This window comes from Oenanthe melanoleuca, chromosome 2, assembly GCF_029582105.1.
Source record: "Oenanthe melanoleuca isolate GR-GAL-2019-014 chromosome 2, OMel1.0, whole genome shotgun sequence".
In the NCBI taxonomy this organism is placed as follows: Eukaryota; Metazoa; Chordata; class Aves; order Passeriformes; family Muscicapidae; genus Oenanthe; species Oenanthe melanoleuca.
Window position 1 is genome coordinate 35675629 of NC_079335.1, and position 15716 is coordinate 35691344.

The 15716-nt window shown below is 40.2% G+C and overlaps 1 protein-coding gene across 1 annotated transcript; it reads left to right on the forward strand.

Moving 5' to 3' along the window:
* Positions 1-77: 77 nt before the first annotated feature.
* On the forward strand, positions 78-15084 carry GGH (gamma-glutamyl hydrolase). The gene is made up of 9 exons (XM_056483620.1): positions 78-552; positions 1540-1654; positions 3016-3066; positions 6060-6144; positions 8544-8682; positions 9514-9620; positions 9725-9815; positions 11064-11201; positions 13251-15084. Exons 1-9 carry the CDS (start codon positions 87-89, stop codon positions 13370-13372), a joined length of 1314 nt encoding a protein of 437 aa, XP_056339595.1. The 5' UTR covers positions 78-86; the 3' UTR covers positions 13373-15084.
* The last annotated feature ends 632 nt before the right edge of the window (positions 15085-15716 follow it).

Here is a 15716-nt window from a genome sequence, read left to right on the forward strand (position 1 = left end):
AGATGGATGGATGGGTGGATGCAGATAGATGGATGGATGGATTTGGATGGATGGGTGGATGCAGATGGATGGATGGATGCAGATAGATGGATGGATGGATTCGGATGGATGGATGGATGCAGATAGATGGATGGATGGATGCCGCCGGCGAGGCTCAGCCCGCGGGCAGGGCAGCGAGGCCGGGACTACATTTCCCAGCAGGCCGGGACTACATTTCCCAGCAGCCCTCACTGCATTTCCCAGGGCAGGACTACATTTCCCAGCGGGCCGCGCTGCGGGCGGCCCGCAGTGCGTGGCGCAGGGGCGGGCGCCCGGCCCGGCCCGGCCCAGCCCAGCCCAGCCGGCAGCCGTGCCCGGAGGCGAGGCGAGCCCTGCCGGCAGCCGGGCCGTGCTCGGAGCCCTTCGCTGTGCCGCCGGTGGCCATGGGGCGCCTGGCAGGGCTCGGTCCCGTGGTGGCCACCGCGCTGCTCCTGCTGCTGCTGCGCTGCGGCTCCTCCGCCTCCCTGTGGCGGCGCGACCTCGCGGCGGGGCGCAATGACAGACCCATCATCGGTAAGGACTGATCCGTCATGGGTAAGGACAGACAGACCCTTTCCCATCGGTAAGGACTGATCCCTCATGGGTAAGGACAGACAGATCCTTAGCAGTCGGTAAGGACAGACAGACCCTTACCCATCGGTCAGGACAGACAGACCCTTACCCATCGGTAAGGACTGATCCATCATGGGTAAGGACAGACAGACCCTTAGCAATCGGTAAGGACAGACAGACCCTTACCCATCGGTCAGGACCGCTGCTCTCCCTGCTGGGGCACGGAAACGTCTCCCGGAGCGGAGGCTTGGCTGGAGCTGTTGCAAGCAGCGTTACGCTGTCCGTGCTCTCTCTAAAAGCCAGGCTTGCTTGGGAGAAGTTTCAGTGCCGGGCAGTCCTAGCAGGGAAGAAGCCGAGTCTTGGTCAGGCAGTGTGTGTTTATGAGGCGCCAGGTGACGGGGCGCCCTAGCTGATGCCCCGTTGTCTGGGTGCCTGCCGCTCCTCTGGGCAGTAAATGTATCGCTGCAAGCTGGCATATAGGAAATGGGAGCTTGATTAATGAACTAAAAGGAGCACGAGTCTCAGGAGGAGCGGCTGAGGAAGCTGGGATGAGAAGAAGAGGCTCAGGGTGATCTTATCGTTCTTTACAGTTGCCTGAAAGGAGGTTGTAGCCAAGTGGGGGTCGGTCTCTTCTCAGCAGCTGGCAGTGGGATAGGACGACAGTCTTAAGCTACCAAGGGGAGGTTTAGTTTAGACTTTAGAAAGAATTTCCTCACAGAAGGGTTGATTAGATACTGTAATGGGCTGCCCAGGGAGGTGGTGGAGTCACCGTCCTTGGAGGTGTTTAAGGAAAGACTGGACGTGGCACTTGTTTCACGGTCTAGTTGACATGGTGGTGTTCATTCATAGGCTGGATCTTTCCCAACCTAAGTGATTCGGTGATTTTGTTATTTTCCTTTCAGCATTTGCCATTTGAATCATGCTAATTTTCTTCCTTGGGCCCTTCAGGGATATTGTCACAGGAATGTCACTTTGATGAGTACCAGCGATTTGGAAGATCTTACATTGCAGCTTCATATGTGAAATTTGTGGAATCTGCCGGGGCTCGAGCTGTGCCAATAAGGTATAAATTTTTTATCCTTAGGAGTGGATAATAATTGCATTATGTAAGGTATGTACCGTTTTAGAGGCACAGAAAGTAGTTCTGCTGCTTTTCTAATGTTTATTGCTCCTCAAAGACCATTTGAAGATGCTACAATTCTCAGGGAGTTTTACTCCGAGTAAAAGCAGAATGGAACTTTTTAATACTTCTATTTACATTACTAGTCTTTCTTTGAAAAGTTCTAATTTTTTTTTTACAAGGTAAAACTGCCTTCTGCGGTTTGCATGCATAGTTTTTGGAGTTAGCTATATTCAATGTCCAGTATAGTGCCCCACAAACTTACATAGATACCTAGATACATAGATATCTGTATCTTCTTCTCACATTGTTTAGTGCCAGAATTCAGGGAATCAAGGAAGGCTATCAGTACTCCTTTCAGAAACAAAGTCCAGTTCTGTTCATCTCCTTGTTGTTTGGTTAAAAAGTAGCAGAGTAAGAAACAGCTGACAGTACTTCATACCAACATTTATCTATAAAATATTAAGTGCACTGAAATCAGATGATAAAATTATAAATTTTGGTACTTAAAAACAATACTAATGCAGTTGCAGAAAAATGAAATAGGATATATCTTCACAGTCAAATAAAAGCACCATGTAAGTGCCCAAATTTAGAAGCCAGCATTCCTCACATAGCTGCTGGAACTTTCAGAATGTTTGTTGACCAGAAGCTTCACCAATGAATGGATGCTTCTAATTCTGGCAATTAAGTTACTTGCAGTAAAGCTGAACACTTTCACATACACCCAGCATATCAGTTCTGCAGAAGTGTGGCCATCTGTGCTGGTTTTGGCTGGAGCAGAGTTAATTTTCTCCACAGTATCTGGTGTGGGGGTGTGTTTTGGATTTGTGCTTGAGCAGAGGGTTGATAATATAGAGATGTTTTTGTTATTGCTGAGCAGGGCTTACAACAGAGCCAAGGCCTTTTGTGCTTTTGGTGCTGCCACGCTGGCAAGGAGGCTGGGGGTGCATGGGTGTGACCCACTGTTTGCAGCTCTGCCCTTCTTGGAGTCAGCTGGAAACCGGAGCTGCCGGTCTGCAGGAAATAATAACCATGCCATTCCTGTAAATAGCACATTTTTCAAGTGTCTTGCAAAAGGGTCTCAAAGTACCTCGTTAGGAGCTCTACCTGACAGGGCCCTATTTTCAATCTTGAACTGTTTCAAGTGAAATGTTTCATTTGATTTGTGTCCATTGTACTCTGTTTAAGCATGCCTTCTGCATATTTTCTGTGTCAGACATTTCTGTTCAGTAGAGATGATATTTTTGTGGTCAAATAAATGTACGTCATATTCATTCTATAATTATTTTTTGGTGTTTCAGATTAAATCTTACAGATGAAGAATATGATAAAATATTCCACTCTATTAATGGGTAAGTCTTGAGCACTAATTTTCTGTTTTTGAGCTCTGCTGTGTTCTCAAGAACATTGTCTTCCTACTCTATTCTAAGACACAGAATGCACGATTTCATCCAGTATTGGTGCTGCCTTTCTTTCCTTGAGGAACATGTCAGATAATCTGCAAGAGTGCCAAGGCTCATCATGGCATTCCCTTGTGTTTGTCTGCAGACAGGGAGAAGTGGCTTTATAGTTATGAGCACTTTTGCAAGTAAGATACTCAACTTCCTCTTCGTTAATTTTTCTCTCTTCCTCATTTGAGCTGTCACCTTCATTTTGATGTTTAATAGCACTTGTTTGGTATTTCACCCCTGTTTCTACACTTTCTTCCCTCTTTCAGTTCTTTTCATATCTCCTTTATTATAAAAGTTTCTGATTTCCAGTCTCTTCTACTCTTTTCTGCGTGTGTGCTCTCTCTCTTGCTACTTGAATGGTCTGTCTTGCCTGTTGTGATTCTGTCTCTTAGGTCTTTGTTAGAAAATCTTCTTGGTTTTCAGAGGATCTGTGGCAAGTGGCCACCCCTCTGTTCTTCCTTTTCAAATGTGGGATAATGTGATCTTGCCTAACAGATTTTATTGTGGACTAAACAAAGTCAAAACCTTCTATGTTTTTATGGCCTTGTGCTGAAAGTGCACTTCAGAAGAGTAAAATCAGCTGATGTTACACTTCACAGGCGTGATGGTGTGTGAGGCCAGAGCATGTGATTGGGCTACTTGTAGTCATGAGATGAGCATCTTAAGCCATGAATACATTTGTTAAGCTTATGCATATAACTAGAATGCTAATCAGCACGTGTAGACTTGGCAAATTTAGACCTGTGGCTGTCTGGGGAGTGGGTTGTCCTCCTGCATCAACACGCCCTGGACACTAAGACGTGGGTCTTTGCAGTCTTGTGCTGTAAGGGAGTGTAAGACAGTGATGCTTTTCTCTGCTGTGTGCTGTTGGAGACAGAATGAATCATTTCCTCCCTTTCTCATGGCTACCAGCTTCACTTTGGTTTCCCAAAGGGCTTTCCACCAATGGGGTCTCTCATGTTTCTACCTCACCACCTACATCAATGCAGGAGAAAGTGTTTGGTAGTAGATCCACTTTCTTTGTCCCTCTGTCCTTGCAGTCAGAAGTCAGTTGAGTTTGTGTTATGTAGGTGAGTGAGGATGGTCTATATTTTCTTGAGTGGCCCTCCACTGTCACCTGTTGGCTTCCAGTATAAAACTGTGTATAAGTAACAAAAAGGAGCTCTGGAGGGCATTACTTTTATTTTGTGGAAATTCAGAATAAGGAGGAGATACATTGATCTTTCGTATTGTTTTTGAAGTTGGAAATTACTTACTATTAAATGCTACTTTCTTAAAATCATGACATTTACTCTAGTAAAGACATAATTTTATGAATGTACTCTGGAGGCAGCTGTTGAAATGCCCAGTGGAAATCAGCTCTAACCAGGCAGTGATACTGGAATACACGTAGTTGCATTTCAATCTGCTTATGACAATGTCAAGCCATTATCATTGCTACTTAATGGGTTATTTCCTTTTTGCATTAGCAAAAATGATGATCAGTTTTCCTAATTAGTATAGTCCAGATTTTGGTTTGAACAGGTGGAGTGAATTTTCTACCACTTCCAGATAAAGATCACCTTTTAGATCCTACACTTTCAAGGTAAAGATCACTTGTCTAATTAGATCACTGAAGAAACCTATAATCTGGCCTATTTTGAAAATACCTTCAGCTGTATTAATTTTCAATGTTGACACTGGGAAGTAAAGTTTGTTGTATTTTTGTGATTACTACTTTTCCAGCAAATACTTGATGGTTTTTACATGAGCCTTTGCATTATTCACTTAAAAAAACCAAACCTGGTCACGAGGGTTTAAATGCTTGGGATCATTTGAGATGTTATTTGTTTCTAACTGCTTGTTAGTATCTCACTGACACAGATTGCCATTTTCAGAGCACAGAAATATAGAGGAAATCCTATACCCCTTTCAGTAAAAATCAACAACTAATGGATGTGACTTGAGTAAATCCAATTGAGGTTCTGCAGCAGTGGGTTAAGGAATGCTCACACATCCAGTTTTGTTGGTTCTGCAGGCACTGTTCCAGTTATAGGCAGAAGAGGCTTCCTTTATTTCATGTTACTGTTTCTGATGGTACTTGATTATTTTCCATGTCATCATGTCCATATGAATTCTCTGCTAGACTGTGCCGAATCTTTTTCTTCTGTGTTTTTGGGTGTTTTTTTGGGTTTGGGGAGCCACACAGAGAATTGCCATTCTGTTTATATTTTGTGGTGGAAAAGTCTTGTGCACTGTTTCTATGAAATTGTCCCTGAAGTTGACTTGCTTAGCTCTGTGGGTCCTTTGTGAGCAAAGATTATGGTCAAATGTACTTTTCTTCCTTTTTGCTAGGAACTTTTTGATCTTTGTTGTCTCCAATAAGAAGGCCACTATGGCAGGACCACAATCCTATTTTTCTGAAACTGGACAGAATGAATTGAAATTTGGTCTGGAATTTTAAAGTGGTAGTGAGAGCCAGCTAAGAGTCAGGGTAGGAAATGACAGCCGTGGCTTGCAACCCTTTTGAATGCCAGCTGAAATCTGTGTGTTTTATCTATGTTCTGTTTACTTTCTTGGTCTATACTTTGTGATAGAGTAACCATTCTTCAGTAGAAGAACACTAAGAACACTGTGATTAAGTTAAAGACTGAAACACCTAAACTTAGCTGTCTGCCTGTGCACCAGCTGTCCAAACTCACATAATTAATGGAAGGCTAGCCAGTCCAGCTAGTGGAGCTGACAGGGCTGTTCAACCTGTCCACCACTCAGGAGTCTGCTCTGGAAAACCTATTTGAATCTCCATTGACTCTCCTGACTTGATCTCTGCTGTCCATAACAGGAGCTCTGTGTGCATTACCTAAGTTTTGGGTTGATCACTGTTGCTAATCATATTCTTGGATGTTGCCTTTCAGGGTACTTCTTCCAGGAGGTGGTGTGGATCTTAGGACTTCAGAGTATTCAAGGGTTGCTAAGATGTTTTACCACAAGGCCTTGGAGGTAATTACTAAGAAGCAGTTGGTTCTTGTTATTATCTCTGTTCAGAGATCAAAATGAAGGGTTCAGATTTTTCATAGTTTTGCACTGTCATTCAGTGGGTTAACTGTAGGCCTGAAAATAGGTGGCTTATTTCTTGCTTCTGCATAAAACTTCTGCATTAATAGAGATTCAGACTTGTGACACCCACTCCTGTTATATGTTGTGTAATGGTCTTAAACTCCAAAGTTCTTCAGGTGAGAATGGTATTGTTTATTTGTTGTATCTGAGGCTTTATGGCTCTGTGTGAACTTGGCAATGAGGAATTGCTTTTCCACCTTTGTGCAGACTTTCCAATAGCAGACAAGGAAGGTGCAGGCAGTGGCATTCACAGGACCAGCCAGCTGCTGCAAGTCAGTAATTGAGCTCCCTTTACTCTTCAGTCCCTGTGGCACCAATGTTTTTTATTCTTTTGTCTCTCTTTATTTGTGGTGAGTCTTACAAAGACTGTCTCACTTTTATGTGGGACAATTTCATTTGTCTCTCTGGAACTGCTCACTGTGTGAACTTCAGCCTATACCTTGATATTCAGCACTGGGGCAAGGGTTTCTTGTGGTTTGTTGTATGGTTATGAAGTTATGTTGACATTTCACAATGATGAACTGAATTGCTTATTTCACTTTATGATCAGAGAGACAGGTTTATTAGCAGGCATATATACTACCAGTGGCTGAAAGGCAGAAAATAATATTCATTTAATCCTAGGTAACCCTTTCTAACAAAGGAGGATTTTTTATTTGTTGTTTGTGATAATTTTATGTTTTGATTTTCACCTTTCAAATCTTAATTAGTACTATAAAATATTGCTAGTTTTACTCATGTAAGGTAAGCTACAAGAATATCTTTACAAGTACAGAATGACTGAATTTTATCTTTTTCTGAAACGTGAGGGGTCCTTTTCATTTGCAAATGTTCACAATAAGAAATTACTTTGATCTGACTCTGCTTTAATATGAATAGAGGATGTGAAATGCTAATCCCCATTCAAGTCAGTAGAATTTTACTGGTTAGGCAAAAATCTAAATGAAATACTGTTTTCCAGCTCTTAAATTAGATTTTAAAATGTGATGTCTTGAATGGTATTTAATACATGCTTAGCCTCCAGTCTCTAGTTTGTTTTTAAAAAAGGGGAAGGGGACCACAAAATCTTTGTTTCAGTTATAATTGCATATAAACTATAGTTTATTTTTTGCCTTCAGTAGTTTTAGTCCTCACTTGCAGCTCCACTGTCTGTCTTTCATATAAGCTCTGTGCCTCATTATACATTATGGGTGGTCATGAAGACTCTGCAGCCCTGTCAGCCTTCTTTCTGTACATCTTCCTTGTTTTGCTGTGAGAAGAAGTAGCTCTGTGGGCTTTTACTACCATGCTGTCAGTAATGCAGTAGGGGAACATTATTATTCTGAGCCTACATTTCAGCTTTCTCAAAAGTGGCTTTGAGTAGCAGCTCTTGAGGGTGGTATGTGTGTTGTGGTATGCATAACTTAAAAATGTTCAGAAGCAAGTTAAGAAAAACTAGTCAGATTTCACAAAAACAGGAGTTCTGAAACATCTCAGTTTCCAACATATGCTTGATATCAGGTGCAAACCATTTAGAAATGTAATTTCCACTGCATGGATGCACCATGCTTAGTTAGGTCACAATAAACTAGTTGTGTTCTTGGTTTTTTGCTTTCTTTTTCTCCCCTTTCCTTTTTTTTTCATCTTGTTCTCACACTGACCTGCCAACTTTTATTCTTTTGAAAATTACTGCCACTTTTTAATGTTGCTTAAATGTACATTTTGTGTTTTTGGAGAACAGGTCTAAACCTGCTAGGTAAACAATCATATAGGTATGTCACATGAGACCACAGCTATACTAGTAGTAGGATTTATGTTTTCTAAGTACAGTTGGGTGGGCACAGACTCTGCAAAGGTCCTTTGCTGTGTGATCATAGCATGCTTTGTAGAAAAGGATGAATTGTAACAACTATGCTTTCCCTCACAACGGTGACAGACTCTTCTGTGTTCCTTCTAATGGTTGCTTTTTTTGAGAACTGTTGCCATTTTATGGTTTCTGTTTAACATTACTTGTAGAACAGAATAGTCAAATCAACATCAGGCTGAGTTTGCTGCTTCAAAACACATATATATCCTTTAGCCTTTATATTTTAGGAGAGACTCTAAGGAAATTTGTACTAATTTCAGCTGCACTTGAACTGTTCAAATTCCTGTGGTAGCAATTCATACTACTGTAGTAGTTGTACTTCTCACCTACACAAAAGAAAGTAAAAAGAGTTGGAAGGTCTTGTCAGTCAATTTTCATTATGTTTTTCTGTATGTTTTCATTACTGTTTCCTTATGTTGTGTCTTTTGTTTTGTAGGCTAACGATAAAGGAGATTATTTCCCAGTATGGGGAACATGTCTTGGACATGAAGAGCTTACATATCTCACAAGTGGTGAAATTTTACTTGTTCATACCAACACAAATGGTTTTTCACTCCCTCTGAACTTTACCTCAGGTGAAAATTTCTTTACATCTCATTCTGAGTTTTGCTAAGAGGTGGTGTTTTTGTTCATGATAAATATTACAGGGTGGATGTCAGATTCCTGATTATTATCTTTTATGAAATTCTTTGTTACTAAGTTGCATTGACTATTTTTGTAAAGTCAGTGCAGCTGTCACTTCTTAAGCGAGAAGTGAGCACAAGCCATTTGAAACCAACAGCAGTCAGCAAAAAACAAAGTTGGGGCTCTTTGAGTCATTTGAAAATTAGGACCCACAAAATAATGTTTGCATTTTGTTACCAAGTTGAACAAAATTCACAGCTTCAAAACCTATTAAGCTTGGAGAGCAGGTGATTTTAAATTTTTGAAATAATATGTGTCTTCATGATGAATAATAGCATTACTGTCCCATTTGAACAATATTGAAATCACAGAGATTCCTTGAGATAGAACTGTGGCACTTGGCAGTACTTAAAAAGTGTGGCCTCTGTTGATACTTCACCCTTTGTGAGTAATAAAAAAATGTAGCATTCACAAATTCTGTCACTTGTGCTCATTGTGAGTGGAAAGGCTGCTGAAATGAGTGTCAAAGAATGATGGTTATTTTAGTGAGAACTTTGCTACCTAAGTTGGATCCTCTCTGGGTCAAAACCGGTAGACAATGGTAACAGCATATTGGGTATCTTTTGATTTCCAACTGATATTTCTTGCAGGATATTCTAAAATAATAAAGATTTACTGCCAAAAAAGTTTAATACAGCATTTTATTAATTGTCTTCTGTCAGTATAAGTCCATCTGAGACCAGTTTCAGTAATGGAAAATACAATTTTTTTCTTTGTATTAGCTGCAAAAGACAGTAAAATGTTCAGGAATTTCCCTGATGATGTGTTACACGCACTTGCTACTGAGCCATTGACATCAAACTTTCATGTATGGAGCCTCTCCATGCAGGTATTTGATGTTTTTATTTCCTGCATACAAACACTTTATTTTGTTGTTTTTAAAACTAGAAATAAATAAGCAAATAACACCTTTTCCCCCTCTCCTTATCACAGAATTTCACCAATAACGAGAAGCTTCGTAATTTCTATAATGTTCTGACCACTAACACTGATGGTGAAGTGGAGTTTATATCTACCATGGAAGGTAAGGAAATTAATTGTCTTTGGCAACTGTGACTGTAACAACCTAGTTCTTTAGGGGTGTTGTGGCATGGATGTGAATTCGTATTGAAGTTGTTAAAATAGCTGGGTGAGCACCAGCCCTGCCAGAGCTCTGGCTGTGAGGAGCATTTTTGATTGCAGGGATATTTTATCTTTTGAGTACTGTGAGCCTTATTACTCCTCCCACCTGCCATTCCCTTTCCAGATATGCTGTTACACTTTAGCACTGTGTATTTGAGTGCTGTGGTGTGAACTGCAGGGCATTTGTGCTGCAGTAGTTGGATCCCTGCTCAGTGCAGTGTGCCTCTGTCGAGCTGTGATTTCCAGCCTGCTCAGGCTTGTGTTTCCCTGGTGCTCTCTGTCTGTTTTCTGCATGGGAAGAACACTCCAGGCTGCTGAGGGAACAGCAATATCCCTCATCACCTTAGTGGCAATGCTGGTAATTGCTCTCCTCCAAGAGCCTTTTGCATGACTTGTTTTGTCTGTTTCATGCTGGGCTTGCTCAGCTCAGGAAACAAGCTAGCTCTTCAGGGAGTGTTTTATCTTGATGAGTGCATCCCTAGCAGCCCTACTGTAGGGCCCAGCTGTCACCAATGGGATTCTTCTGTGTGGCATCCTGGCTGGCCTCCAAAAGAGAAGAATAGCACTTTGATCAGCAAACCTGATTAGGCTAATGACAGGCATCAGCCGTGCCTTTGAGGGGTTTGTGGAGCAGTCATCAGCTGCTGTGCTGCTATCCCCTGGAGGGGAGCTAAGGGCTGACCCCCCAGAATGTGTCAGGCCTGGCCAGAGCAGATGGGAGCTGCCCCTGGATTGACTGGGCCTTCAAGCAGTTACTAAGACTTGGATCTCTCCCATGGAACTGGCATCCAGAATGGCTGTGAATGCTGAGTGATGTTGGCAAGCAGATAGGCAGCTTTGAGACTGGTATACTTGAAAATTTATTTTCTGGTGTGTATGTACATTAATTCTGAAATAAATAATCAAAAAAATTATGTAAAAATATTTTCTTGCTGGGAATGAGACCCTTCTTTTACAATATCAATTTCTTTTCCTTCAGTTCTGCTATTACTTTAACAGTTTTTCAGCTTGCTGTGTAAGCTTTTGTGAAACTGTTGATAAGTGAGATATATTTGTTGCTTGTCCTCTGAGTTTATTTTGCAGTAAGTTTAATAATTAATTACATAATTCTTGAGGCATACACCTTTACAGACTTTGTGTTTTGTTGTAGCATACAAATATCCAATTTATGGCATGCAATGGCATCCAGAGAAAAATCCTTTTGAGTGGAAGGATTCTCCAGGCATTCCACACTCGCCATCTGCTGTAAGAGCAGCGTATTATATGGCTGATTTCTTCGTTAATGAAGGTAAAAAATTGATTGTCTGGAAATGTTGGGGGTTAGAGTGAAGCATTTCTGAAAAACTTTGAAGAAGACAGACTTCCTTTTCAGCTGTCAAAGTTCAGTACCTCATAGTACTTTCTGAGAAGATCACTCTGCAAGCTCTATAGGCTTATAAACACCAAAGGACACTAGAAGTAGAATGGCTTAGTGACAGTAACATCAAAAGGCCAAGCATTCCACAAATTCTTTTCACTAGGTTGGCTCTAAAACATTGTTCTTTGACTTTCTGCCATTTCAGAATATCCCTGTAACACTTTGGCCTCTCTTGCACAAAGACAATAAAACAAAAAAAAAAATACTCCATTCATAATTCAGGGACTTCCTCAGTTCCAAAGTGGCTTACAGTCATTCAATGTGTTCTCAATTTTGCTTGCAAAATGCATACACCAGGACTGTAAATAGGGCTTGGGCAGTATGGGTGTGTCAGAGGGATGCAATATGGTGCCCTACAGTTGTATACTATAGACAGCACAAGGAGTTTTTGACTTTTGAAGAGCTGCTATTTTTTTTATTTATACCCTAAGAATCTGAAGTAACTAATGTATGACATTTTGATAGTTTGCCACTTCCTGTCTGTTTGCTATAAATAAGCAGGATATAAATAGGGAAGTATTTGAAGGAATCAAACTTTATTCCTTAATTTATCCCTATTAAATCATTCTGCCTGGGCTGTTTTATGAAATTGTCTTACCTCCTTGATGGGGACTATGAAGAACATAATAATTAAGCTGGTTGAGTTTGGTCTCTTAGACTTTGTCTCAAATCAAAAGAGTCAACTTAATAAAGAAACTAGACAGTGATGTAAAGAAATGCAATTTGTGCTGACCTGGTCAGTGAGAGTGTAGAACTAAAGGCTGCGTTTCATACAAATTCAAGGTGCTTTTTTGCATAAAGTAGTCCTGCTCCTCTTTGTCAAAATGTAGGAAAATCATTTTGATGGGGAACTTAGGGCCAGGCAGAACTGGGCCTCTGAGCAGCCAGGCCATTTTATGAGATGGCAGACTATGACAAAAATAAGGGGGAAATAGGAGAAAATACAGTATGAGTCTGGTTTTAATTTTGTAGCCTGATACTAGAATGCAGTGTGTTTTCTGGCTTTGTTTGCTACTTTCTCTAGTGTCTGCCTGCAGACAGTAGTCCCAGTAGAAGTAAGCTTGCTCAGGCCATTATCCAAGTTAAGTGGGGCAAAATAAGTTCTAGCTCTGCTTGTAAATCCTGTGTGAGTTCTGTTACATACACGTACACATCCAAGGAGCTTGTGCAGTGCCACACAGATGTGTCACTAGCTTTAGCATCTACTGACCTACAATTCCAGCAGAGAAAACTTTCTTTGGCCAGCTCTGTCTATCCCCATCTCTTCTACCAAATCCTAAATTATCTTCATTGCCTCCCCAGTCTTTTGGGGAGGTACTGAAGCATAAGCTGCTCCTACTGAGTACTTAATATCATAATTTTGCAATGAGTAATTGACATTTATAGCTAATTTAAGGCAGAATATCTTCCCTAACTTTGAAAATAAACCACAAGGTGAAAAATGTTAAACTGCTTTCAGCTGGTAAAAATATTCTCATGTGTGATCAGTTAGTCACTAAACCATTCTACTGAAATACCATTTTTGTATCCCTCCATCATAAACAACTGAAGAGTTGCCAACGTGGTAAACCAGGGGAGGATTCAATTTTATTGTCCTCACCAGCACAGTCCATGCAGCTTTCAGTAGGCTGATACTATGATATATTTCTTTCAGAGTTAAAAGTGCTGGTATTTTTGGTAGATACTGCCAGTATCTTGTGGATAGCTATTTGATATAGTCTTGGCTTTAAATTCTCCCTTTCCAGTAATAAAATATGCTTCAACCAGTTTTTTTTGAAGATGTATCTTCATGGTTCTTCACATTCAAACTACTGTAATTCCATTTGTTGTTGTGCTACACAAAATAACTTACTTTGCCAAGATAAATACTGTTGAGGAGGATAACATTAAAATGTTCTGTACTTTTGCAATATTTTACAGCCAGGAAGAGCATGCACCATTTTTCCAGTGAAGATGAGGAAGCAAAAGAATTGATCTATAATTATGATCCAGTTTACACAGGACCATTTTCTGCATTTCAGCAAACCTATTTTTTTGACTGAGTATCTTGTCAAAGGTGCAGTGTTGCTATTTATAAATGGAATTATTTGCCAGCCTTGTGTAATTAAGCTGATACAGTGACAGAAAGCTAGAACAGTTTTCCTTTACAATGATTTATTCTGTGTATCTTCTGCACTATTGAAACATTAATGTATAAATTTACATTCAATAACATAATAATTATCTTGGATCATACTTTAAGGCAAGCTACAGAAAAATGTATTTTTCTTCCAGGAAGGAGGACTTGATTATGCTTATAAACTTTGAAGTAATTGCCTTCAGTGCAAGGAAAAGCTTTCATATATTTTAAAATATGAGACTTACCTTTGTAAAATGTTGTGGACTGTGATAGCACTAGACACTTGATACATTGTGTAGTAAAATCCTGTCCTTTTCAAACGATTTAGCAAATGAGACTCTTGGATTTGTCATAGATATGTATATGCAGCCAAGTTCTTGACAGGGACTCTTTTGTCATTTCAAAAATTGACCAAAATAGTAAGGCATGATAACAAACAGACATTTTTGCCTAAGAAGCACATTATATCCCATTTGTGGAACTTTCTCTTGTGTCTTGGACTAAGTGGAGTCAGCAGCTAGATGTGAGATGCAGACACTCATTCCTTTGTATTTAAAAGAATGTAAACCTAATTTTTTCTCAAAAGTGTCTGGCTTTTGCTGTAGCTGGATAGAATTTTCACTTGAAGTTAAGAGGTTGTTTGCTATTATATTAGTAAACAAGGTTGTTTCTTTCTGTCTTGTTTGATAGTTCAGTGCAGCTAGAATTTAAACAGCAGATGAATGTATATGAGAAACCTGTTGAAGGTGACATAATGTGATAATAGCAGTTGCATGCAATATACTGATACAGTTTTTTCTCTGCTTTGCTCCAGATTTGGTGAAAGTTTTGTTTCGTGGTTTTGTGTATTGTCCAAAAAGGAACTAAGATTAGACAATCAGATATAATTCTCCTCTCTAGCATAGCTTCCAAGCTCTTGTTTTAACATTAACAAGGATTTGTAGTTTATGAAGAATTCAGGTTTATAAACTTCAGCTCTGTTTGGTAGAACCTCATTTTTCTCAGGTACCATATTTGAATAAGTCTCTGGTAAGTTTCTCAGGTGTTTCAAGTAAAACACTCTCTAACTTGTTCTTTATCATGAAGCAACTGCATAAGAGTATGTGAAATGCATCAGTTAAAAAAAAAAACAAACTATGAGGAAATACTAACTGTGACTAGCAGAAAAACACTTCCAGGTAATTACAAGCTTAAACATGAGATATGTTTACATTTGTCATATCAGCCAACTTAGTCATGGTTTTCTTTTTAATATAGGTAATTTTATTAATTGACTCCTGAATAGAACCAAGTTTAAAAAGAGGGTTGTGCTCTACAGTTGCATGTAAATGTAGCAGCTGTGATACTTTGAAACCAAGTCCAGTCTTTTTTCAGGCTGTGTCCTTCAGAATAGCTCTAAGAATTCGTGTAGATAAGATGGGCAGGTTTTAGCCTTAAACCAGAGATGAATCTTGCAAGTGAAATGTGTGGTAGTTCCTAAATGTGTAACTACAAAGAGTATTGTGTGTAATGTAATGAGAGAAGTTTATATATTATAAATTTGTGTCTCCTTTATACCCTTCATCTTGTAAAGCCTTATTTGATGATATGCATGATTTTTCTATGATACATGAAATAAACTTTCATTCAAGCAGACTTATATTTTTATCATCTTTTAGATACCACAGATGAAGCACTGACAACAGTCATTGTCTTTTTGTTTCCATCTGTGATAGTCATAAATCAGGAGGTTACAACCTGCATCTACTTTCTGTGGTCATGCCAGCAAGTCAGGGTCAGGATGAGTGAGATCATGGCTCAGCACAGATGTGCTCAGACTGCAGGTACCCTTGCCCAGGGCTTGAGCTTAACTGCATTTTAATGTGGCTGCTGAGACCAGGGGTAGGAACTTTCAAGAAGTCTGCCACAGCTCATTCTCAGAGCCTTTCCACAGCTCCTCCTCACAGCAGGTTTCTCATAGAAAGCTCATTTTCATAGAGCAGGCTCACCCCAGAGGCCGTGTCAGAGCTTGCTCTGGCAGCCAAACCCCCATGAAAGTGGGAAAGGGCTGCAGCACTAATGGGGCTCTCAGGGCTCTGAAAGCTTTAAGCAGAGAAGTTTCTGTCTATTCCTTATAATGCCCAATATTTTCCATCATGCTCTCCAGCCAGAAACAAACTACAGGAACCCAAAATTGTCTAGCAGTCACCCAACAGCAAGTCTAAAAGTTTGTTTTAAAAAAGACCTCCCCTGATTTTTTATTGCACAGACAGAACTCCTAATACAGT